At 38.3% G+C, this 25,223-nt stretch overlaps 1 protein-coding gene across 1 annotated transcript; it reads left to right on the top strand.

Annotated features, from left to right (window-relative positions):
• The first annotated feature begins 18,461 nt into the window (after positions 1 to 18,461).
• Positions 18,462 to 22,769, top strand: LOC103936910 (polyol transporter 5). The gene is made up of 3 exons (XM_048574301.1): positions 18,462 to 18,771; positions 19,052 to 19,398; positions 21,472 to 22,769. Exons 1-3 carry the CDS (start codon positions 18,612 to 18,614, stop codon positions 22,546 to 22,548), a joined length of 1,584 nt encoding a protein of 527 aa, XP_048430258.1. The 5' UTR covers positions 18,462 to 18,611; the 3' UTR covers positions 22,549 to 22,769.
• The last annotated feature ends 2,454 nt before the right edge of the window (positions 22,770 to 25,223 follow it).

Raw genomic sequence — 25,223 nt, 5'->3', positions numbered from 1 at the left:
CTGTTTCTTTGTTCAATCTTTCCAATTCGTATTGAAGAGGGTAGATCGGAAGACTGACTCCAAGTGCCGGCTGATTGCTCTCTTTCACTTTGCCATGCGAGTAATAACAAGGACAAAGGAAAGGACAGGGAAAGAGCATGATATGAGATACCTTTGCTTTCGCCCTTGATGATATGAGATACTTTTGCTTTTGAAGAAACAGCAAATGAATCAGCACATATATTTGTTGCGCTTGTCTCCACATGCTTCGATCCACCGTTTCCTCTTGCCTCATCTGTACTCCAGGCATCTGGTATCTTCTTTAGGGGATACATCAATGGTTGAATAGGTGTTCTCAAGGGAAGAAGAAAACTAAGCATGTTTGAGAGGTTTGGTTGCAGCTACATTCTCGGCCGAGAAGGAAAGTCATGCGTTTTTGGGTGTTGCCTTGCCATGAATGTTGATGTATATAGGAATTGTAATGGCAAGTGGCAGTGCGGATGTGGCAATGACCTCCATGCGTCTTCAGCTTTGTCAGAGATCTTTTGACAAAGTTGCACGCGTTTTCTGAAAAGCCGGGATTTCGGCTTTGTCACCCACGCTTGTCGGCAAAAGTGTGTAGCTACATTCTCGGCCTCCACGCGTCTTCAACTTTGTCAGAAATCTTTTGACAAAGTTGCACGCTTTATCTGAAAAGCTGGGATTGCGTCTAAAGAGCTGGCGAACTTTACGCAAAAAAATCCGGCTTTGAAGAGTGGTGTCTCTTCAATTCTGAATCGGTGATTGTGTCGCCTCTCCTTTTATAGAGGTGATCGATCACCTCTAACATGCACACTTTGAATATTGCCCATCCGTTAAAATTGTCTCCGACCCTTTGAGATTTTACTCCATCCAACCATTCTCTTTTAACTTCTTGAAAATGGCTAACTCATCTAACCCATCTAATATTTGCTTAGATTTGAGTCTCAGCAGTGATCCGGTCGCGCCGCGTCAGGGTAAGGTATGGTGCCCGTCTTTCTTATCTTCTAATGGCCCTCTTATAGGTGAAGACTCTATGATGACGGATGCAACAACAGCTACGATAGTAGCTCGGAACCTTCTCACTCCTAAAGATAGTAAGCTGCTTTCAGGACGGTCCGATGAGTTGGCCGTTCAAGAGTCCCTAGCTCTCAGTGTTCAGTGTGCGGGCTCTGTGTCCAACATGGGCCAACGCCTACTTGCTCGCTCCCGTCAGGTTGAATCATTGATGGCAGAGGTGGAAAATCTCAAGCAAGAGATCAAACAGCTTAAGTACGAGAATAGAAGTTTGCACGTGCTTGCCAATAATTATTCGATAGGCATGAAGAGGAAGCTTGATGAGATGCAAGAATCTCAAGGTCGAATTCAAATTGACCGTCAAAGGCTTGCGTCTTTCTTCCAGAGGCACCTTTTTCCTACGTCATCTAGCGTTCCACCAAGTATTGGGGCCTCAAATGATCTATCTTCGGTGCCTCCCGCTCCTATGCCTCCCGCTCCGATGCCTCCTGCTCTTAGAGTGTTGCCACGTAGTGGGGCTTCACGTAAACAACCTTTGTGAAGGCTCCATCTTTCTCTTTCTTTGCTAGATGCATTTTTTTTTTTTTTTGGAACTTGTAATTTCTCGAAAATCAATGAACATGCTTTGTTTTATTCAGTGCATTGGGTTGCCTTCCAAGTAGCGCTTGCTTTAACGTCGTACATCCGGACGAAGACCTCATTCACTCCTTACTAGGGCCCCCGGCTTCCAAGGGTATGTCATCCACGGCATGCTCCACAAAGGTGTCATAATAGGGCTTCAAACGATGCCCGTTCACCTTGAATTCGTGTCCCGTTTTCAAGCTTTGGATTTGGACTGCACCATGAACAAAAACATTAGTAATAACAAATGGTCCAATCCACTTAGAACGTAACTTACCGGGAAACAAACGTAAACGGGAATTGAACAATAGCACTTTCTGCCTAATTGAGAATGATTTCCCACGGATCATGTTGTCATGGAAAGCTTTGGTCTTTTGCTTGTAAATGCTTGCATTATCGTACGCCTCGTGCCTTATCTCATCAAGCTCATTTAATTGCAATCTCCTTTGACTTCCTGCTTCATCGAGGTTCATGTTAAACTTCTTGATGGCCCAAAGTGCTTTGTGCTCCAATTCAACGGGAAGATGGCACGCCTTGCCATAGACAAGTCGAAAGGGGGACATCCTAATGGGGGTTTTGTACGCCGTACAATACGTCCAAAGTGCATCATCTAACCGTAAGCTCCAATCCTTCCTTGTTGGCCCAACGGTCTTCTCAAGTATTTTTGCTTGATCTCTCGGTTAGAAACCTCGGCTTGGCCATTCGTTTGAGGATGGTAAGGTGTAGAAACCTTATGGGTGACATGGTATTTCCTCAATAACGCTTCAATGGTCCGATTGCAAAAGTGTGACCCTCCATCACTAATGATCACTCGTGGCATTCCAAACCTTGCAAAAATGTTAGTTCTAATAAAATCTGTAACCACTTTAGAATCATTAGTCCGGGTGGCCTTGGATTCCACCCATTTTGACACATAATCAACCGCAAGCAAAATATACATGAAACCATACGATGAAGGGAAGGGACCCATAAAATCAATACCCCAAACATCAAAAATTTCAACATTTAGGATAGAAACCTGCGGCATTTGGTCCCTTGCACTAATTCCACCCATTCGTTGGCATTTATCACAAGTTAAGCAAAAAGTTTTAGCATCTTTAAAAATACTAGGCCAATAGAATCCACTTTGTAACACCTTGAGGGCTGTGCGTTGTGTGCCAAAGTGCCCTCCACATGCATATGTGTGACAAAAACTCAAAATTGAATGACATTCAGAATCGTGCACACAACGACGTGTAATCTGATCAGGGCAAAATTTCCATAAGTACGGATCATCCCATACATAAAACCGTGCATCATGCCTAAGTTTGTCACGTTGGTGCCTATTGAACTCTCTTGGAATACGTTTTGACACCAAAAAATTGACTATATCGGCATACCAAGGTGTACTAACCTTTATGGACAGCAATTGTTCATCGGGGAATGTCTCTGCAATGGGTAGGGACTCCTCATTATGCACCATTTGGCTTAGGTGGTCAGCCACCACGTTTTCACTTCCCTTCTTGTCACGAATCTCGATGTCGAACTCTTGAAGTAACAACATCCACCGAATTAACCGGGCTTTGGCCTCCTTTTTGGTGAGCAAGTACTTCAGAGCTACATGATCAGTGAAAACAATTACTTTAGTACCAATTAGATATGATCGAATTTATCTAAAGCAAAGACAACGGCAAGAAGTTCTTTCTCCGTAGCGGAGTAGTTCAACTGGGCATCGTTCAACGTCCGTGAGGCATAGTAGATGACATGCGGCCTCTTGTCCTTTCTTTGTCCCAAAACAGCCCCTAAAGCATAATCAGACGCATCACACATAAGCTCGAACGGGAGGCTCCAATCCGGGGGAACAATAATGGGTGCCGTGGTCAACAACTCCTTGAGTTGGTTGAATGATGTCGTGCACTCCTTAGTGAATTCAAACGCCACTTCTTGTAGGAGACGGCATAGTGGTTGTGCAATCTTGGAAAAATCCTTGATAAATCGCCTATAGAATCCTGCATGGCCAAGAAAAGAACGGACCTCTCTAACCGAAGTAGGAGAGGGTAAGTGACGTACAAGATCTATTTTAGACTTATCAACTTCAATTCCTTTTTCAGAGATGATATGACCCAAAACTATACCTTGTTTAACCATAAAATGACATTTTTCCCAATTCAAAACAAGGTTAGTTTCCATGCATCTTTTCAAGATTAAAGTGAGATTATGCAAACAAGCATCAAATGAGTCTCCAAACACACTAAAATCGTCCATAAATACTTCAATTATCTTTTCAACATAATCAGAGAAGATACTTATCATGCATCGTTGGAAAGTGGCCGGTGCATTGCATAAACCAAATGGCATACGACGATATGCAAACGTACCAAATGGACAAGTAAAGGTGGTCTTTTCTTGATCATCCGGCGCTATGACAATTTGATTATAACCCGAATAACCATCAAGAAAGCAATAAAAAGAATGACCGGCTAACCTTTCAAGCATTTGATCAATGAATGGCAAAGGGAAGTGATCTTTCCTTGTTGCGGCATTGAGCTTTCTATAGTCAATGCACACCCTCCAACCGGTTTGAATGCGTGTAGGCACAAGTTCATCTTCTTCATTCTTCACCACTGTGACTCCGGACTTCTTGGGAACCACTTGGACCGGTGAAACCCAACAACTATCCGAGATGGGATAGATGACGCCACAATCTAGCATCTTGATGATTTCCTTCTTCACTACTTCCATCATTGGTGGGTTGAGTCGACGTTGGGCTTCCCTTGATGGTTTGGCGCCTTCTTCCATGAGAATTCGATGCATGCACGTGGTAGGGCTTATACCCTTGATATCGGCCAAAGTCCACCCAATGGCTGCTTTGTGCTCTTTGAGAACCCTCACCAATTTCTCCTCCTCTTGTGCCGTGAGTGATGAAGCTATAATGACGGGCAATGTGTCTTGCTCGCCCAAAAACACATACTTCAAGTGATTTGGCAATGGTTTGAGCTCAAGTGTAGGTGGTTGTTCTATAGAAGGAAGCAACTTATTAGTCGAAATTGGAATTGAATTTGGACTAGGGGACTTACCTTGGAGCCGTGGCAATGACTCTAGGGCTGCCACGGTCTCAATCACATCTTCATTAAAGGCCACGGCATGGGTGTTCAATTGTGTGCCGTGGAGTGTTATGTGGTCCTTCATTTCGATGCCATTTGTAATGACCGTTTCAAGTGCATCGCCATGTAATTGATCAAGGTGTGCCTGCGCCAAAGAATCAAGAATATCAATAGAGAAACATGAGTGATCATCATTAGGAAATTTCATAGTTTCAGAAATATTAAAATCAATCACTTCCCCATCGAATTCCATTGTTAAAGTGCCTTTAAACACGTCTATCTTCGTTCGGGCCGTCTTCATGAATGGCCTCCCAAGAAGAATCGGCAAGGATGGAGCATGGGTGGTTTCCTCCATTTCAAGGACATAGAAATCCGCCGGGAAAATCAAATTATTCACCTGCACTAAGACATCTTCCAATACGCCCTTGGGATAGGCATTAGATCTATCGGCCAAATGAATAATCACACCATCATTTTTCAATTCACCAAGGTTCATTGAAGCATAAATAGAGTATGGCATGACGTTAATTGAAGCTCCTAAATCTAACATAGCATGTTCGAACTTAGTTTGACCAATAATACAAGGGATTGTAAAGCTACCTGGATCTTTGCACTTTGGTGGTAACTTTCTTTGTAAAACAGCGGAAACATTCTCACTTACCCTTACTACCTCTTTGTGTGACGCCCTTTTCCTCGTAGTACACAATTCCTTCAAGAACTTAGCGTATTTGGGCACTTGCTTTATGGCATCTAGGAGCGGGATATTGACTTGAACTTTCCTAAATGTTTCAAGAATGTCCTTCTCATGCTCCTCCTTCTTTGTTTGCAAAAATCTGTGAGGAAAAGGAACATTGGGTGGAACGAGGTTAGAATTAATCAAATTTGAACCCAACTTACCTTTGGTGGCCGAATGGGATGCATTGGATGAATTTGGGTCCTTGTGTGCTTGCAGCAAAGGAGGTTGTGTCCTTCCCGTGGGCTTCCCTTTAGCCTCCTCTTCATGTTGCAACGTTTCTTCTTCGTTAGGACTTGTTGTGGGTGGTGTAGATGTGGTGCCAACCTCTTTTCCACTCCTCAAAGTGATTGCTTTGGCAGATTCGAACCCTCCCTTTGGATTGACAATGGTTGAGCTTGGAAGCTTGCCTTGGTCTCGGAATTGTCCCACAAACTCCGCAATCTGCCCTATTTGCTTCTCTAATTGGTCCACCCTTTTGTCTTGGTTTTGCATCACCTTGTTTTGATTTTCTTGTCCCTGAGACAAACTAGTAAGTAACTTAAGAATTGTAGCATTATCTAAAGACGTACCTTGATGGTTTTGGCCGGATTGATGTTGGTTTTGGTCTTGGCTGTGGGTTTTGGTGTAAAACCCCGGGGGTTGTTGTCTAAAGCCTCCTTGTTGTTGATGTTGTTGGGGCTCCCTTCACTTGAAGTTTGGATGGTCTCTCCAACCCGGATTGTATGTGTTGGAATATGGATCATTCCTTGGTTGATTATGGCTTGGAAATCCAATGGCATTTGCACTCTCCCATCCCCCATTCTCAATCAATTGAGGGCACCTTTCCGAAGGGTGTCCTTGGATAGAACATACACCACATACAATTGGTCCTTGTATCTTCATTCCTTCAGCCATCTGAGACATAATAGAAGTAAGATTAGCTAATTGAGATTGAATATCGGATTGAGAACTTACCTCATTCAATTGTTGCCGTGGGGGGTCCCTTTGCCCAAGTCCTTCATATTGTTGTGCATTTAGAGCACGGTTTGCAATTAGGGTCTTGGCTGCCATAGGAGTTTTGTCCACCAATGCACCTCCCGCCGAAGCATCGAGCATTTGCCTTTTAATGGGAAGAAGGCCCTCATAGAAGTATTGAAGGAGAAGCTCTTCCTTCATTTGATGTTGAGGACATGATGCAACAAGGGCTTTAAAACGCTCATAGTATGCCGGAAAAGATTCTCCTTAACTTTGTTGGATTCCGCTAATTTTCTTCCTCAAGAGAATGACTCTTGAAGTAAGGAAAAACTTCTCCAAGAACGCTCTCTTCATGCTTTCCCAAGAAGTCACTGTCCCGGGTGCCAATTCATAAAGCCAATCCTTAGCCTTTTCCACAAGAGAGAATGGAAAAGCTTTCATCTTCAAAATATTCCCATCAACATTAATGGGTGTCATGCTTGAGCATACAACTTCAAACTTCTTCAAATGCTTGTTTGGATCTTCCATGGACAGCCCATGGTACTTAGGAATATGATGCAGCAAGCTTGACTTCAATTCGAACTCATCGGTCTTGCCTAGAGCCGCCCTAGGATATTAAATACATAGGGGTGCGGCATTGTCCAATCCCGAAGCGGAAAGCTCCTTCATTGTTCGGTTGTCTGCTGCCATGTCTACTTCACCCACTGTTGTCTTGGGTTTCTCTTCTTAAGATTCAGAAACGGACTCGGAGCTTTCACTTGATTCGCTAGGTTCTGGGTTCTTTCTCTTTCGTCTCAATTCTCGCTCGAAATCGGCGTCAAAGTCCGAGATATGTTCACGAATCGGATGAGAACTCCGAGTCATAAACTAGTACCTAAAACAAGAAGCAAAACAAGATTAAGAATCTGGAATAAAAAAAAACAAAAGAAAATAAAACAATCCAAGAGATTAGCAAAGTTGCTAATCCCCGGCAACGGCGCCAAAATTTGATGCGTGAATTATACGCACACAAATTAAACCCTCTTTTTATCAATTGTAGTAAGTATGTAAGTAGGGATCGTTCTGGACCGGGGATTAGGAGGGATTGTTAATCACTTGGCTTTGACTCAAAAACGTAAAAACAAGTTTAAAACACTATACTAGACTCAAAGAATGCAAAACTCAAAATAAGATAGATTAAGACTAAGACTAAACAAAATATGGGGGGGATTGAGGTTTTGACGAAATTAAACTAAAATGGACAGATTGTAAAGAAAACAAATTGTAAATACGAATTTGACGAAAATGAATGGATGGGAAGCTAGCTAAGGGGTTCATCTCCACACATGTTATACTTGCACACAAAACGATTTCTAATTGCTTTTCAATAAACCATGAATTCTCAACGCCCCAGATTAACCGTGAATTGCACTAATTAACCCTCAGGTTTTCCTAACGTTATTGAATTGGATGATTGCATACGACAACCTAAAACATTCCCCACAAGTCCTCTACATGATTGCATAATAGGGATACAAGCAAGAATCGTTAAGTTCTATGAAAACCATAAGCATTGACGAAGCACTTGTTACTATGATTGCATGAAACTTATGCCAAGAATTTACTTAACGCGATTGTTTATAAGCAACCTCCACTACTTGTGAATATAAGTTCATAACTATTACGTGAAACTCACTTATATTCTAGCGCCATATTCATGCATGAAAATTAAGCGTGCACTCTCAATAAACATACATAAATAGGTTATCAATCAAATAGTTAAACAAATTGAATCCACAACTTATGAAACGCAATTGGAAGTAATCAAATCATATTGCAAGCATAAACATGTATTTCGAATCCCCCCCTAGCCAAGGGGGGTTTAGTTCCTCATACGTACAAGACAAAGAGAATTGAAATTAATCATTGAAATCGAGGAAAAGCAACACCTAAAAATTCCAACAACTCAAACTTGAATTGTATGAACGTTTAGGCACTCTTCTCCTCCTCCTTGTTGCGGCACAAGGTCTAAGGATAGGTTTTGGATTGGTGTTTGTATGGAGGAATGGTTGGATAGTGTTTTGGAGGGTTGGGGAGTGGTGGAAATAGAAGAGAAGAATGATAGAAATGGAGTGGGGATGCACGGCACCAAGGGATTTCAGGATGTGTTTTGTGTTGTGTAGTGTATGAATGGAGGTGTGGCATGGCTTTGATGGATTGTTTGATTGGGCTAGAGGTTTTGCATGGCTCAAAGGATTGTTTGATTGGGCAAGGCCCTTTGTTTTATGTCCTAAAGTTTATACAAGGCCTTCAATTTCGTCCAACACTTTGGCTCCAAGCATAAGCTATCCATTCTAAGCCCAATTTTGCTCCAAAATGCTCCAAAATGCACCTTATTGCTTCCTTAGCCATATGAACCTAGAAACACACGAAAATGGCATAAAGGACTAAAATAACTAAAGAAACACAACGTAAATGCACGAGAACAAGCCAATTAAGTCGCATAAATATGCTCCTATCACAAATCCTACCTCCGGATTTACAATGGTTGAACTAGGGAGTTTGCCTTGGTCACGAAATTGTCCTACGAACTCCGCTATCTGCCCAATTTGCTTCTCCAAGTTGTCCACCCTCTTGTCTTGGATTTGCCTCTCTTTGTTTTGAGTTTGGACTTCCTGCGTCAAAGTAATAAGTAATTGAAAAATCTTATCATTATCACTTGAATTACCTACATTGCTTTGGGCAGGTTGTGGTGGCTGCATAGGTGTTGTATAGAACTCCTCATATGGTTGCCAATATTCTCCTTGTTGAGCCTCTTCGACTTGGTTTTGTGAGCCCTGCACCGAAGAAATTAATTCATTAAGAACTTTATCATAATCTATTGACAAACCTGAGTTTGGTTGGGCATATTGTATATGAGGTTGTGGTGGCTGTATAGACGTTGAATAGAACTCCTCATATAGATGCCAATAACCTTCTTGTTGAACATGTTGAGGTTCCCACCACATAGAGTTTGAATGATCACTCCAATCCGCATTGTAAGTATTGGAAAACACGTCGTTCCTTGATTGATTATGATCAAATGTACCAACTCTTTGCGTTTGTGACAAAAGAGAAGTAAGATTTGTTATTTGAGCTTGAATATTGGCAAGTGCCATGTCTTGCTTCTCTAGTACCTAAAATCAACAAAACAAAACAAAACACAAAATAAAAAAACTTTAACAAAATAAAACTAAACAGAAAATAACAATCCAAGGGATTAGCAACTTTGCTAATCCCCGGCAACGGCGCCAAAATTTGATGTGAGAATTATACGCACACAAATTAAAACCCTCTTGTGACAATTGTAGTATAAGTATAAGCAGGGATCGTTCTTAACCGGGGATTAGGAGGGATTGCAAAATCACTTGGAAACTGACTCGAAAACGTAAAATAAAGTTTAAAACACTAAACTAGACTCAAAGAATGCAAAACTAAACACTTAAAAATCTAAAACAAACCAAAAGACTCAAACAACACCCAAAACACTCAAAACAGCCTTAAAAACACTTTCTGGGCAGTTTTGAGCACTTTGACTACTTTGGACAAAATTGGGTAATAAAATGAAAGGGGGATTGAGTTTTTGACGAAATTAAACTAAATGCACAGATTGTAATAAAGGGCAGATTCTAAAGATGAATTTGATGGAATTGAATGGATAGGAAGCTAGCTATGGGGTTCATCTCCACACATGTTGTACTTGCACACAAAACGATGTCTAATTGCTTTTCAATAAACCATGAATTCTCAACGCCCAAGATTAACCGTGAATTGCACTAATTAACCCTCAGATTTTCCTAACGTTATTGAATTGGATGATTGCATACGACAACCCAAAACATTCCCCACAAGTCCCCTACATGATTGCATAATAGAGATACAAGCAAGAATCATTAAGTTCTATGAAAACCATAAGCGTTGACGAAGCACTTGTTACTATGATTGCATGAAACTTATGCCAAGAATTTACTTAACGCGATTGAGATCATCAACCTTTACTACTTGTGAATATAATTCCATAACGATTAGGTGAAATTTCCTTATATCCTAGCATCCAATTTATGCATGATAATTAAGCGTGCACTCTCAACCAACACACACAAATCAATGTAATTCACATAGATAAGTAAATTGAATTCACAACTTATGAAACGCAATTGGAAGTAATCAAATCATATTGCAAGCATAAACATGTATTTCGAATCCCCCCTAGCCAAGGGAGGGTTTAGTTCCTCATACGCACAAAACAAAGAGAATTGAAATTAAACATTGAAATAAAGGAAAAGAAACACCTAAAAATTCCAACAACTCAAACTTGAATTGTATGAACGTTTAGGCCCTTCTCCTCCTCTTTGTTGCGGCACAAGGTCTAAGGATAGGTTTTGGGGGTTATGGATGGTGTAGAATGATGTGTTTAGGATAGGATGGATGTAGGGGACTTCAAGGCTTATTTTTGGGCAGAAAATATGAAGAATGGTGAAGTATGGATGTGTTATAGAGAGGGGATGAATTTCTGGCGTGAATGGTGAATGAATGAATGGTTTTTTGTGGCTGCAATGGATGTTTATTTATAGGTGGATGAATGATTAAAGAGGGAATATGACAGCTAGGTTGGTTGGTGGCTGCCATCATGAAGAGTGCATGGATGTGGCTGAATGGGTTAAAGAGGGAATAATGATGGGAGAGCATGTGGGTGACAGCTAGGTTGGTTGGTGGCTGCAATGGAGGTGTGGAATGATGATGGGAGAGCATGTGAGTGAATTATGAAGAGTGAATGCATGTAGGGTGCTGTTATGGTGGGAAATATTGGGCAGAAAATATCCTAAGGCTTTACTACTTAGTTTAGGAAAGGATGTAACTCCAAATCCTCCTTTAGGTCTTCAATTTCGTTCATTCCTTTTGCTCCAAGCATATGCTATCCATTCCAAGCCCAATTTTGCTCCAAAATGCTCCAAAATGCATCCTTTTGCATACTTTGCCCTTAAATCCTGAAAATACATAAAACTAGCTTAAAAGACTACTTTACTCAGGAAAAACACTTTAAATGCACAAGACAAGCTAAACTAAGGTGCATAAATATGCTCCTATCATTGACGTGGTACAATATTGGGTATGTTCCAATTTGTGTTTTAGTTCAATTGCAGAAATTTCACAAAATTTTCCTAATGTGTTCATACAACGTGATTATGTTATGTAAGATTCTGGCATAAGGTGTGCATTTCTTGTGCAAGAGATATTATGTGCATATGCTATGCATATTATGTGCATTTAATGTGCATGTTATGTGCATATAACAAGGATACATACTTACATGGTATGCATGTTTATTATTTTAAAACACTTAGCTAATACATTGCACACAAACAAAATGTCGTATAATCCCGTTATGGTTGATGCGATTCCTTTCCCTTCACTAGTCGACAAGAATCCTCAAAGCCCTTGTTGTGTTCCTCCTCCATTTTGGCATTTCCCTCTTAGGAACGCTCATATGAGTCAATATGGCCCTGACGCTTCTAGAACAATTCAAAATTTAGGAATGTGATCCTTTCTCCAGACGTGTCAGCCTTCATTTTCTGCTTGCTTGCATGGTACGACGCCTCATTGGTTTCACCGTTGAGGTCCACAAGCTTTTTTTATAGCCTTCATTAGCTTGTGGTTCCAATACTCGGCAACATCCGTCTCATAGTCAAGTCTCTCGCGGACCTAATCTATACTTTTTAGCAGTGTCTCAGAGTCCACAAAGCTAAACGATGGCATAGGATTTGCCTTCGGCAACCCCGAAGTCGAGGAGGTTCCATGTTGTACCACCCATGGAACTCCGCATTAAAGCCCTTAGTTTCATGTGGGAACTTGGACATGTTTGTGTTCTCAAGTGTTTTGGGTATCTGAGAACTCTAATTTTTTAGGGTGGTGTTAGGGGGGGGGGAGGGTTGATGGTTATTGCAACTATGTGTGAGAAGCATATTTATACACAAGTTTACCATGATGATGATGAAATTAGTTGGATAAAAGAGGGAATGTGTTGAAGATGTTTATGTGGTGAGGATGTGATGCATGTGACCTTTAAAAATTTGTAAGAATCTCCACCACTACTTTTTTGTCCCCCAACTTGAACAATGCTTCCAAATGTTGTTACTTCATTTCCAACATAAAGGTTAGTGGGTTATCAAATCTCACACCCCCTAAATCATGATGTATCATGCATGGGTTGGTCCAGGCATATCTAACTATTTTGTAATGATGGGGACTATACATTCATAGTTTCAACAAGACATGAGTTCGAAACTTGGAGGTTTTTACATCTTTTTCTTTCTTTCTTTTTTTTCTTTCTACTCATCGTCTGAAGGACCTTTTGAAACCCAGAATTCAATACCTTGTATATACTGATAACAATATACAAGCACAGGGAAAATCATGTAGAGATGACAAATGTACATGTCATGTGTATATCATGTGCATATTGTGTACAATTTCTTTCATATTGAACTAAGACTTGTAATTCACAAACATTTTCAAACAAACACCCATTCCAAATCGAATTCACAAAAAATTGCAGGTTCATAACAAAATTAACAAATATTGAGTAGGGGTGGGTTCAAAAAACCGAAAACTGAAAAAAACCGACAATCGAACCGGACCGAGGCCGAAAAAAATCGAACCGCAAAAAAACCGAACCGAAATTGTCAAACCGAACCGAACCGAATCTGACCAGTTCGGTTTCAGTTTTTGAGGCTCGGAAACCGAACCGAACCGATATATATATATATAATTTTTTTGAATATTTATAAATAGTTTAGTCATACAATCATAACAAAACAGAACCTGTTGCCAAGTTGGTTTCAATGAAACTTTACAAGCTGGAGGCATGGGTTCGAACCTCATGCCTCCAGGATTTGTGAGGTTATTTTTAATTTTCTAATCTTTTTAACAAAACCCTTAAACCTTTATTGCATTTGATTTTGTTAGATTATTTTAAACAACATTTTAATTATTATCTTTTCTTTTATTATTTCTATGTAGAAATGGCAAGTGGAAGTTCAAAAAAAGGTGATATGTTGCCCCCTAGGCCACCCAAGCGTTAGCAAGCAAATTGTCGTTGAAAAAGTACGTGGATCACTCTCATTGTGGGGCACTTGAAAGTTGAAATTTGGAATGTTTATTTTAGTCTTTTAGATGTGGAATACTTGAACTTTGATGTTTATTTTAAGTTTGAACTTTTGGAAGATTTAAACTTTGATGTTTATTTAACTTTGGACTTTGGAACACTTGATTATAATTAAACTTTGAATTGAATGTTTATTTTCATTGTCTTTGAGTTGAGACTATGATTATATTAGAAATTTGGAATGCTTATTTTGAGTCTTGACGATTATGTTGAAATAGGACTTATTACAAAATGGATGCAAGTTGTTTTCATATATTTTTTTTTAAGCTACTTGGGGAAAAAAGCAAACAAAAAAAAAAAAAAAAAAAAAAAAAAACCGAACCGGGCCGAAACCGAACCGAGAAAACCGAACCGAATACAAACCGAACCGAACACAAACCGATAGAAAACCGAACCGAACAGTAATTTCGGTTCGGTTTCCGGTTTTCGCAAAAAACCGAACCGAACGGAACCGAACCCACCCCTAATATTGAGCATTCTGTAACAAACCCACAAAGCCAAATTCACCAACACAACTCCATGAATCTTCAATACCCTAAACAAAAATTAAAACACAAACTTCTAAGATTGAAACCCATAATCTAAACTAACAAAACCCATAAACAAATAAAGATTTCAAGAACACATTTTGAGCCCTCTCTTCCTCATCCCTCTTTTGTTCAACTTCCCATCTCTGCAAATCCAAAAGCCTAATTGAACAAACAAGTAATTAGTTGCAGAAATAAAGACAATGACTGAGTTAGAGAGAGAAAGAGATGAGAGAGAGAGAGAGAGAGACGAACCAGATGACTGTGGAAATATGGCTGTCAAAGCTTCATTGGTCGGAAAAAATGGAACTTTCCGGCCAAAATGCAAAAATCTAGTATAAAAATCATATCTTTAAGGATGGAAAACTGATGCAAATGAGAAACCTTCACCTCGAAGCTTCACTCTCGACTTCCCTCTTTTTGAAATCACAGCTTAGAGATCTGAGCTCAACCTAGGAACCCAGAGCTCACATAGCTCTCTCGGCCTATCTCTCTTCCAAATGACAAAAATGATGAAATGAGCTGAGGGTTTTTAGTATTTATATGTGGGCATTTTAGTAATTTCGATTTTGTGCATAGCTTGTGCATGACCGATTTGTCCTATTTTTGTACCAAGATTAAAAAATTATCTCATTTTGAGGTTTTCCCAAATAATTTTCAGACACAACTTTTTTTCCTGCACTTTTTTATTTCTGGATTTTTTTTTAATGTGGAGAAAAAGAATAATGGTGGTAGGAAATCACTTTCCCACCATAAAGACTCACATATTGTTGTAGATACGTTGATATTATAATGCAGTGCTGGTGGAATATAAATCATGGGTATGTGATTAGACAGCAAGCAAGCACATGTTCTTTGCCTTAATAATGAACTGCGTCTAGGAATTTGGCACCTACCAAAGTTGTGATATAGTGGGTTCATGCTTTTCGCCAATTGGTAGTGGGTGAAGTTAGGTTAGGTTTGCCATCTTTCACATACATATGTACTCCTGCACTAAACCACTGCAGCAAAAGTGGCACTCGAGGTTGACACATACTACCCTCATGGAAATGATTCCAACCCTCCCCTTACAAAGAAAGCTTAGGTAGGCATTGAACTAGTTTTGATTTGGTCATGTTGATCAAGAGTTGGAGTTCAAATTTGTGGGGACTATGTAGAGAAGTGGGGGTTCGCGTAGTGTGATTTATGATGGTTTCCTTTTCCACTTATGTAATAGACTTTTCTAGAATAATATGCATATCTATACTGTTTTTATTCTTCTTCTTCTCTGTACTCACTACTTCCTTTCGCCAACGCAATCCAAACCAATCAAAACATTAAAATAGCATATCCAAATTATAAGAAAGCCCATTGAGGCCACAATTGCAGAATTTACACTTTCAAAATTTTTATTTGTGAAACAAAAAGAAAAAAAGAAGATGGATCGCTGTTGGGAATGAAATTATGTTATTTGGACTTCTTTTTGCAAAAAATATGCCAATATTGCACTGAACTTCATTCCAATAATGCATATCTAATCAGGCTTTACTGTTAAATAACCAAAAATTATCCTATTAAAGAAATTTAAACACACAACTGCTTCATATTTAAGGGATAAAAATGAAATGAAAATGAAATTTCAAATCAAGCAAAAACTCGATACTAAATTAGGGTAAAATGAAACAAACAAAAGTCTCTTGACTTGCGCTCACGCACGTCGAGAGACCAATATTCATAAAAGCAAAGATGAGAGACAATGTATTTGGAAAGTTTTGAATAAGAGGCTGTTAGAGTCTTCTTCCAAGTGCATTTTCTCTCTTATCCATTTAAATTTTCTCTCACAACACACTTGTTCTTTAGGTCAATCACGTGACTCAAGCCAATTACCTATGCCATATGCCAGATATTTATATAGGCATGTGAGAAAGCGATGACCCAATGCCCACAAGTTTGTCATTACACTATTAATTATACTATATAAATGGTCATATTAGGTGAAAGTACCACAATATCATAGTAGTAGCAGAGTAACAATTTTGATTCTGCTTTTATGATCTTACAAAAGAGTAAGGAATACTAAACCTACCGATCCTAACCCTACCCAAAGGCATAGTTATAGGGAATCATGATCTGATCGCCAAATAAAATTAAAAAAAAAGGCATGGTACGTATAATTGGAAATATTTGTATTTCTTTGATCTAAAAGATGCTTACAAATGGGGTGAATTTTCATGGTGGTTATGTTGTTTCTCTCCATCCTATAAATTGCAATTTAGTGTAGCAATATCGTTTGTACTAAAAAAAATCACCAAATCCAAAAAAGGGCACGGTACGTATAGTTGGAAATATTTGTATTTCTTTGATCTAAAAGGTGATGGTGGCTATGTTATTTCTCTTCAACATGTGTCTTGGGTTAAACCTTTCCATCCTATAATTTGTAATTTAGTGTTGTACTATCGTTTGTATTAACAAAAAAACCTCATAAAGCCAAGAGGGCAAAACAAGTGTGCTCTTCACAAAAAGTGATCACCACATCAAAAAAGGGCGTGGTACGTATAATTGGAAATATTTGTATTTCTTTGATCTAAAAGATGCTAACAAGTGGAGTGAATTGTCATGGTGGCTATGTTGTTTCGCTTCAACTCAATGTGTCTTGGGTTTAAACCTTTCTGTCCTATAATTTACAATTTAGTGTAATAATATCGTTTGTACTAAAAAAAATGACCTCGTAAAGACAGGAGGGCAAAACAAGAGTGCTCTTCTTCACAAAAAGTGATCTTCAGACATGAAGGAGAAAAGGTGGCCTTTGGTACTAATGGGCACGCTTTTATATTGCCAAAGCCAATAGCAACGATACTTCATTTAGTTGTACACTAAAGTTAATAGACTAGAAAACGGCTTCAAAGTGGCTGTCTTGGTCTTGAGTTGGCCAATTTTGAGCCGTTTTCAGGCCAAATCACGGCGAATTAGCTATTGAGAAAGGTATCATTCTCTTCGTCGCGTCAAGAAGTATGATTTTTGTTTTTGAATTACTCGATTTTGTTGAGTATTGAAGAAGTTATGAACGTTTAAAGTTTACCCAGTTTCCAATGAGTTTTCCAGTTTTCCCGCTGACCAATCACCTTTAAGGCTATTTTCCAGCCATCTCCGGCAACCATTGGGCTTCCAAATAGGTATAATCTTGTTCTACAATTTCCTATCTTCATTTTGATATATTGTGGGTCAAATTTGGTTAAGAAACGATTGAGTTACGAAGCTTTGAAAATTGCCCAAACTTCCGGCCAATAGCTCCGGGACACTTAATGGAGTTTTTAACGAAATGACCAAAATAATGGATGGTGAATAATCTCAGTGACCATTTCTATTGATTTTCAATCTCAGGGACCAAAGTAATGTGTTATGCAAATCTCAGAAATCATTTTAGCTAAAATGCCATTTCCTTTTCTGTAGTTGTCCATTACAACTGGGACCTCAATCTATAATAAAATCAACTCAGGTTGCTTGAGAGTTTCATATTAACCAGGGATGTGTGCCATGGCTCCATTAACCATTGCAAACTGCTTTCTTTCTTCTGGTTGTTTAATTGGCTAGGCCACCTTTGCCTGTTCCTTTTTTCTTGGGTTAAATAGTTTCTTCTTTCTAATGATGTTACCATTCGACCAATAAAACTATTATATAAAATCACTAATTCGGTTTAGGACCTCAAACTAGTAGACCACAACTAAACCAAACTAATCTCTCTAGTGAGCGATTTGGTTTTGAGATCAATTTCCTTATAAGCAATTAAGGAAAAGGGTAACCATTCTTATTAGATAATGATCACAATTTCATACGGCACGCCGGAGGTCACATCGATCACTGAAGTTACTTTTCACTATGATTTGGTTCAACTCAAGACTTTTGGAAGTTGAAACGAAACCAATCGCACATACTAGTTTAGTTAGTTTAGTTAGTTTAGTTAACGCAATTATCATCTTAGTTTTGGCGTGTAGTGAGTGAACTCTGTAGACACCTTTAATTAGGGAACCATATCCAACCGATTTGCTACTTTGTGGATTCTTATTCGATGTAATCCGTTAGTAGCGTGATTCTTACAAAGTAGAGATATCAGGACCGGATTGGATGGTTAAGAACTGACCATATTATTATGTTCTTGAACAAAACACATTAATCCTATCCAGTATCCGCTGACAAATGAAGATGGACTTACATGGTACAAATACACTGTCACGGTGGCATCTTCATGTCATTTGAGTTGTCTTTACACAAATGAAAAGTGGTGTTTGCTTTTCCTAAGCAACAATACCTCGACCAATGGATAAAATCTATATAAACAGAGCTCCACTTGTAGCTCAAGCAATATGTACTTCTCTCTTTGATAAGTGATCTCTCTATTTCTCTCCATGATAAGTGGTCTTTCTATTCCTGTCTAATATATAACTGATCTCTCTCTCTCTCTCTCTCCCCATTTACTTATCTATCTCTATTCATTTTATACCCATCTATCATTAAAGATGGAGATGACTGACCGGAGAGCTGACGATCAGACCATCACTGGCGAAGCCCAAAACACGTGTATTGCAGACTTTGATCCACCAAAGAAAGCCAAGACAAAGAAGTTTGCCATTGCTTGTGGCATTTTGGCTTCAATGACTTCAATCTTACTGGGTTATGGTAATATATATTGTCCAATATTGGTCTGCTGTTCCTTAAAAGCATATATCTTATGAAAACAAGATACAAGACAAGAGTGCATACTGACTAATTCGGAATGCCGACAACTGTTGTACGTTTTTTTTCTACTTTATAAAACACTTCAGAAGAAGATTTAAAGTTTTTTTTTTTCTCGAAATTTTAAGTATTCTAATTTGAAAGAAAAAGAAAAAGTGGTTTTCTACTTTGAAAGAAAGTTATCTTCATATGGAATGCATGTTTGTTCCACTTTTATGTACAGATATTGGTGTAATGAGTGGAGCGTCACTCTTCATTAAGGAAAACCTCAAAATCAGCGACGTTCAAGTCGAAATTCTTAACGGTACTTTGAACCTCTACTCCCTCATTGGCTCTGCCTTGGCCGGTCGAACCTCCGACTGGATTGGACGCCGGTACACCATAGTACTTGCCGGAACAATTTTCTTCACTGGAGCTATCCTCATGGGCCTTGCTCCCAATTATGCCTTCCTCATGTTCGGCCGATTCGTTGCCGGAGTTGGAGTTGGCTACGCTCTTATGATAGCTCCTGTCTACACCGCCGAGATCTCTCCGGCCTCATTTCGTGGCTTCCTCACATCTTTTCCTGAGGTTTGTCACGTTACCATGTTATGTTATCATATAATAAAGTCTAAGAAGCTTTTGTCAAAAAAATCAGCGGAAACAATATATATAGTACCTTTCGTTTTAATAAAATTACATTTCAATCGTTAAAAGGTTTATTATCCAACGTTATATATAATAATTGTGAACTTATTGAATGATTTATTACACTACTAACATTGTTTGTTACTCATAAATGCCCTGTCACAGTATAGATGTAAGTTATTATTAGTAAACGTCATGAAATTATTCGTTATCGTTATTCATTTTTGAGCTCTTTGCCTTCACTTTTAATTGTGTTGCAACATGAATTTAACATTACACGTCTAAATTAGAAGAAATGTGAGATTAAACTATAATCATCAAGGTTAACACTCCAATGTTATATAATAATGTTCAGGTTATAGTAATAAAAAAAATAATGACAGCATAGAAATATCACTCTTTGTATTAATTTGTGTAATATATTACAATATAGAGGGTTACATAAATCCCTATTTATATAGGAATTTTACACTAAGCACAATTAGAAATTATATTCCTATAATACATACAATAATTATAGAGTTGATTCCGGATTAATTTCTCTTAATTTAACACATAGTTGTTACTGATTTTTAGAACACTAGATTTAGACCCTTAAATAAGATGAAGTTTAGAAAAATGTTTTGTACAATATTAAAAATTAATTTTAGTTCCTAGACTATTTAATGCCAAGATATGCATTCAATGTCTCTTTGATTATGAAAAATATTGTAAATTTTAACACTCATTTGAAATTCAAATAAATTAGAGCTCGTTTGGATGTGCTTTTAAAATGACTGAAAATGCTTTTGGTGAAAATATTTTTGGAAGCAATCCTTAGTAAAAATGTTAGTAAATTATTGAAAATCACTTAAAATGCTTCCTGGAAGAAGCACATAACTAGTGCTTCTTGGAGAAAGCACTTAAAGTGCTTCTGGAACCCAAAAACATTTTATTTAAAAGCATTTTTAGTCATTTTGAAATGACATCCAATCAAGGCCCTTAGTTTTTTTTTTTTTTTGGTCAAATAATAGGTTGTGTTAGATTAGCTACCGACAAGATTTGAACCCACGCCGTCATACAAAAACTCAACACATTTCCACCATTATGGTAAAGGATCACTTGCAAACCTTAGTTTTTATTTATTGACCTTTTCCATCACCAATTTATGGTAAATATCTTATATAAGAAAACACTTTGGTCGAGACTTTTCGGTACACTTATGTTTTTACATATTTTCTTATGTGCCACTAATTCATTACAATATATTTAGGTACAAACATTTTAATACACTAGTTTAGTATAATATGTTTAGGTATGGACATTTCAGTACCCTAGTTTAGTATAATATATTTAGATACGAACATTTCGGTACACTAGTAATTAGTATAGTATGTTTAAGTACGGATTTTTCGGTACACTTATGTTTTTGCTTATTTTCTTATGTGCCACCAATCCATTATAATATATTTAGGTACCAACATTTCAGTACACTAGTTTAGCAAAATATATTATAATACAAACGTTTAGGTACACTAATTACACGGAGGTAAACATTAAGACATTAAATAAGATACCTATTAAATATTCAAACAAAAATATAATACGAATTTGAATTAAGTACACATTAAAGAACTAAAATCAATATGTAATCTAACACCAGATTTTTATTAAGGATAATGCTAGGGAGACCAAAATTTACACAAAATTTTCAAACTAAATGATGTGTCACCAATATGAAATAAGCATGTTAATCAACTCTTAAATAATAATCCATATCATTTGGTTTACAAAATTTGATTCCAAAATTTGGTCTCCATAGCATACCCTTTTATTAAAGTTTAATCTTAAAGAATTAAAGTTCAAAACCCCTTTGGTTTTTAAGTTGTGAACATCATACTACTGTTAAAAGGTAAAATTTATGTTTGCTGTGAGGTTGGACAGATAAAAAGGTTCAGACATAAAACATATCATTCGATTTTTTTCTTCGAAGATTTACTTCATATTATGGATTTGATTTGTTTTAAAAATATGAAGGTGTTTGTTAATATTGGCATATTACTGGGGTACGTATCCAACTATGCCTTCTCCAAGCTCCCCATTCACTTGAACTGGAGGGTCATGCTCGGCGTCGGCGCGTTTCCATCTGTTGTTCTTGCCATCGGTGTCTTAGCCATGCCCGAGTCGCCTCGTTGGCTCGTCATGCAAGGGCGACTTGGAGACGCCAAGCGAGTTCTACAAAAGACATCAGAATCCATGGAAGAGTGTCAGCTCAGACTAGATGACATCAAAGAAGCCGCAGGAATCCCCAAACAGTCTAACGACGACATTGTTCAGGTTTCTAAACGCAGCCATGGTGAAGGCGTGTGGAAAGAATTGCTCGTTCATCCCACACCAGCCGTTCGCCATATTTTAATCGCGGCTATTGGTATCCACTTCTTTGAACAATCGTCAGGTATAGATTCTGTCGTTTTGTACAGCCCCAGGATCTTCGAAAAGGCAGGAATCACCTCCTACGATCAGAAGCTACTCGCAACGGTGGCTGTTGGAGTTGTCAAGACCATTTGCATCTTAGTCGCCACGGTTTTCCTTGATAAATTTGGACGGCGTCCTTTGCTTTTGACTAGCGTGGCTGGAATGGTATTTTCACTTACCTGTCTCGGTGCAGGCCTTACAATCGTCGATCAACACGACGGAAAGATCACGTGGGCCATCGTGTTGTGCATCACCATGGTATTACTTAACGTTGCGTTTTTCTCCATCGGACTGGGGCCGATCACATGGGTCTACAGCTCCGAGATCTTCCCGTTGCAGCTGCGCGCGCAAGGGTGTAGTATGGGAGTGGCCGTAAATAGGGTGACGAGCGGGGTCATCTCCATGACCTTTATTTCATTGTATAAGGCCATCACGATTGGGGGAGCCTTCTTTCTTTATGCGGGAATTGCTGCGGTTGGTTGGGTGTTCTTTTATACGTTGTACCCAGAAACACAGGGCCGAACTCTTGAAGATATGGAAGTCTTGTTTGGTAAATACCATAAGTGGAGAGAAGCCAATGCCATGCTTAAGAAGACTAAGCAAGTTGATGGTGAAGACAACAAGGGTCAAATCCACTAGGTATAAAAGGGCAAATGCTCAATAATCAGTGTTTGATGCACTTGATGATGGTTTCCTGATTCGAATATCTTTCTTTCGAAACCTCTTTGCATATTTCAGTTTTATATGTGTAATTGTTGCGAACGTCTTCTTATCTTCTTGTTCAAGTTGGAATAACTTGTGCGGAAGGAAGAAATTAAGTTTGTTAGATATGTTATACAAGTTTGATCTTCAGTTTGACACCTTACCATTGAAAATAGCTTACGAACGCAAGGTTAAACAACCAATAATATGATACACGCATATGCATTATACACATATGCATAAATTTTGACTTGTTTATTTCTAACAAACATTTCTTGAGGACAAGATTAATATTTGCACATTTTCACTTTTAATATACAGCTGTAAAACAGTGAGACTACAATAGAATTGGTCTTTTGTCAAATACGATGTACTCTAGTAGTCATGAATAATTTAAGCAAGACAAGCCAGAAATGCTCTTCAAGGCATGCCTTGCACACCCTAATTGGTATCAAATACGGTGTTTATGAGTGTCGTAATACTGCGAAAACAATAATGGCACATGTGTGCCGTAATTTATATTTGGTACAGCGTTTGTTGAATGTCGTAACACTATGAAGGCGACATACATAGTACATCGTAAAAGTAGACTATTAATTACAGCTAATTTTGCATGCTGTATTTTATTTTTATTTTAGGAAAAATTAGTATCTACTGTAGCCTATTTTATCTGACAAAGGGAATAGGGCCGGCAGCAAGGGTAGAGAAATTGACAGAGAAGTGTTTGTAGAATTGTAGGGGAATATGTGTGTTATCCCTCCTACATAGTAGTAAAAGGAGAGAAGAAATTCCTTTATCCCCAAGGAATACAAGTTGTAATAGGAAATTGATAGGAGCATATTTATGCTACTTAGTTATGATGTTTCCTTGCACTTAATGAGTTAATTACTATGTATTTCAGTCTTTTAAAGTATTTTCGTATGTTTTTAGGTCCTAATGGCAAAAGGAGCAAGAAAGTGCATTTTGAGGCTATTTGGAGCATTTTTGGGCATGGATTGGATAGCTTAACCATGGAGCAAAGAGGATGGACGAAATTGAAGACTAGAAGAGCTAGGAAAGGCTACAAATCTGGTGGAAGAAGTTCTAATGCAATGAGGATAAGGAAGAAGCAAGAAACAAGGAACCTTATCCAACCTTATCTTATCCTATCCTAGAAACCTTATCCTATCCTATCTCTAACATTATCCTATTCTATCCTATCCAAATCAGGTGGGGACTTAAACCTAGCTAATTAGGGGGAATCAATTACACATTTAAACACCTATTTCAGTTTCTAGAAGATTTATCCCCTCAATTGCCGCAAGACACCATTCCTTGTAGGTTTAGGAATCACAATCCTTTTCCTACTCTTACATCACATGTCCTAGGCCCTTTAGAATTAGGAATCTGCCTTAAAAACAGTTTCTAGAACACCTTATCTTAGCCCTATACACATGCCGCACCAAAAACCTGAAGGAAGATTTGTGAAAAACAAGTTCATTTGAGCAACATCAACAACATGCAATTAACAATTAAAAGGCGGAATCATGTTTATATGCACTCAAAAACAAAACTTAACCCATGAACTTCAAAGCCTAGTAGATAGGTGAACCAAGACTCAACTCAAAACAAAGTGAGTTGAGAAATCAATACCTTTGTAGATTCCTCTTTGCATAAGCAAAGGCTAATCACCCAAAGAGAGGGCCTTCATTCCTTGCATCTTAGATCCATGGATTTGGATGGATGAAAAGGTTTCTCCAAGTTCCCAAAATTGAGAACCTCTAAGTCTCCACACCAAGGCATATTGTAGAAGAAATGAGTGACCTTGAGGAAGTAAGATTGCTAGATGTTTTCCTCAAGGGTGGCCGGCCATTTCTAGAGAGAAAGGAGAGTTTGTGTTTCTCCAATTTCCCCAAAAAAACCCTAAATGAATTTTGGCTATAAAGTCACACTTATACCTTAATTCATTTGAGTGGCAAACTTGTAAATAAGTCCAAAACCCACTCTTTCTCTAAATGGCCGGCCTTAGGGTATTCATTGGGCTATTTGGGCCTTTGTGAATCATTATTCATTAAGTTGTCACACAAATTAAGTCAATGGACTTGACGTTCGAAGCCCATTGGGCCTTAAGGTCCAAAACTATCCCGAGGTCTTTTAACGAACTTATTCGTTTGATTAATAATCATATTAATTAATCCTTACCATAAATAATTAAACCATTTAATTATTCTTACTCATCTCCGTTGAATCTTCAATCTCTACCTTACACGGTGTACGATCCATTAGGTTCCTTTTAGCGAGGCAGTGGGCGATTCAAACTCTTTCAAATCGATTGTGAATTGAAACTTACTTTCAATTCTCCCGTTAGTGATAATACACTTTTAGGGCTTCCACAAACCATGGTTGACGCCTAGCAGCATGTCATGGTTACCCAAGCTAATCAGAAGAGGTGGAGAACCTATTCAGTTTTAGGATTACAAATGCAATACGGTCTTTCTCTAATACAATACTCTTGACCACATTGTTTGGTTTGATAGTTTATTCATGTCTACTATCCAATGTGAGTCTTGTGCTTATATGATTACCTTGAATGTGATTTGGAACACATTCCTAAATCTCATTCATACTTTGGC

The sequence above is a fragment of a genome, unplaced genomic scaffold (assembly GCF_019419815.1).
Source record: "Pyrus x bretschneideri cultivar Hongxiangsu unplaced genomic scaffold, Pyrus_bretschneideri_v1 Contig70, whole genome shotgun sequence".
NCBI lineage: Eukaryota > Viridiplantae > Streptophyta > Magnoliopsida > Rosales > Rosaceae > Pyrus > Pyrus x bretschneideri.
This window is presented reverse-complemented; position numbering and strand designations above follow the sequence as displayed.

Coding starts and splice junctions, on each gene's coding strand:
- LOC103936910 (XM_048574301.1), top strand. CDS start 18,612: ATGGAGATGACTGACCGGAGAGCTGACGATCAGACCATCACTGGCGAA. Junction 18,772..19,051: donor TTCAATCTTACTGGGTTATG/GTAATATATATT, acceptor TTTTATGTACAG/ATATTGGTGTAATGAGTGGA. Junction 19,399..21,471: donor TCCTCACATCTTTTCCTGAG/GTTTGTCACGTT, acceptor AAAAATATGAAG/GTGTTTGTTAATATTGGCAT.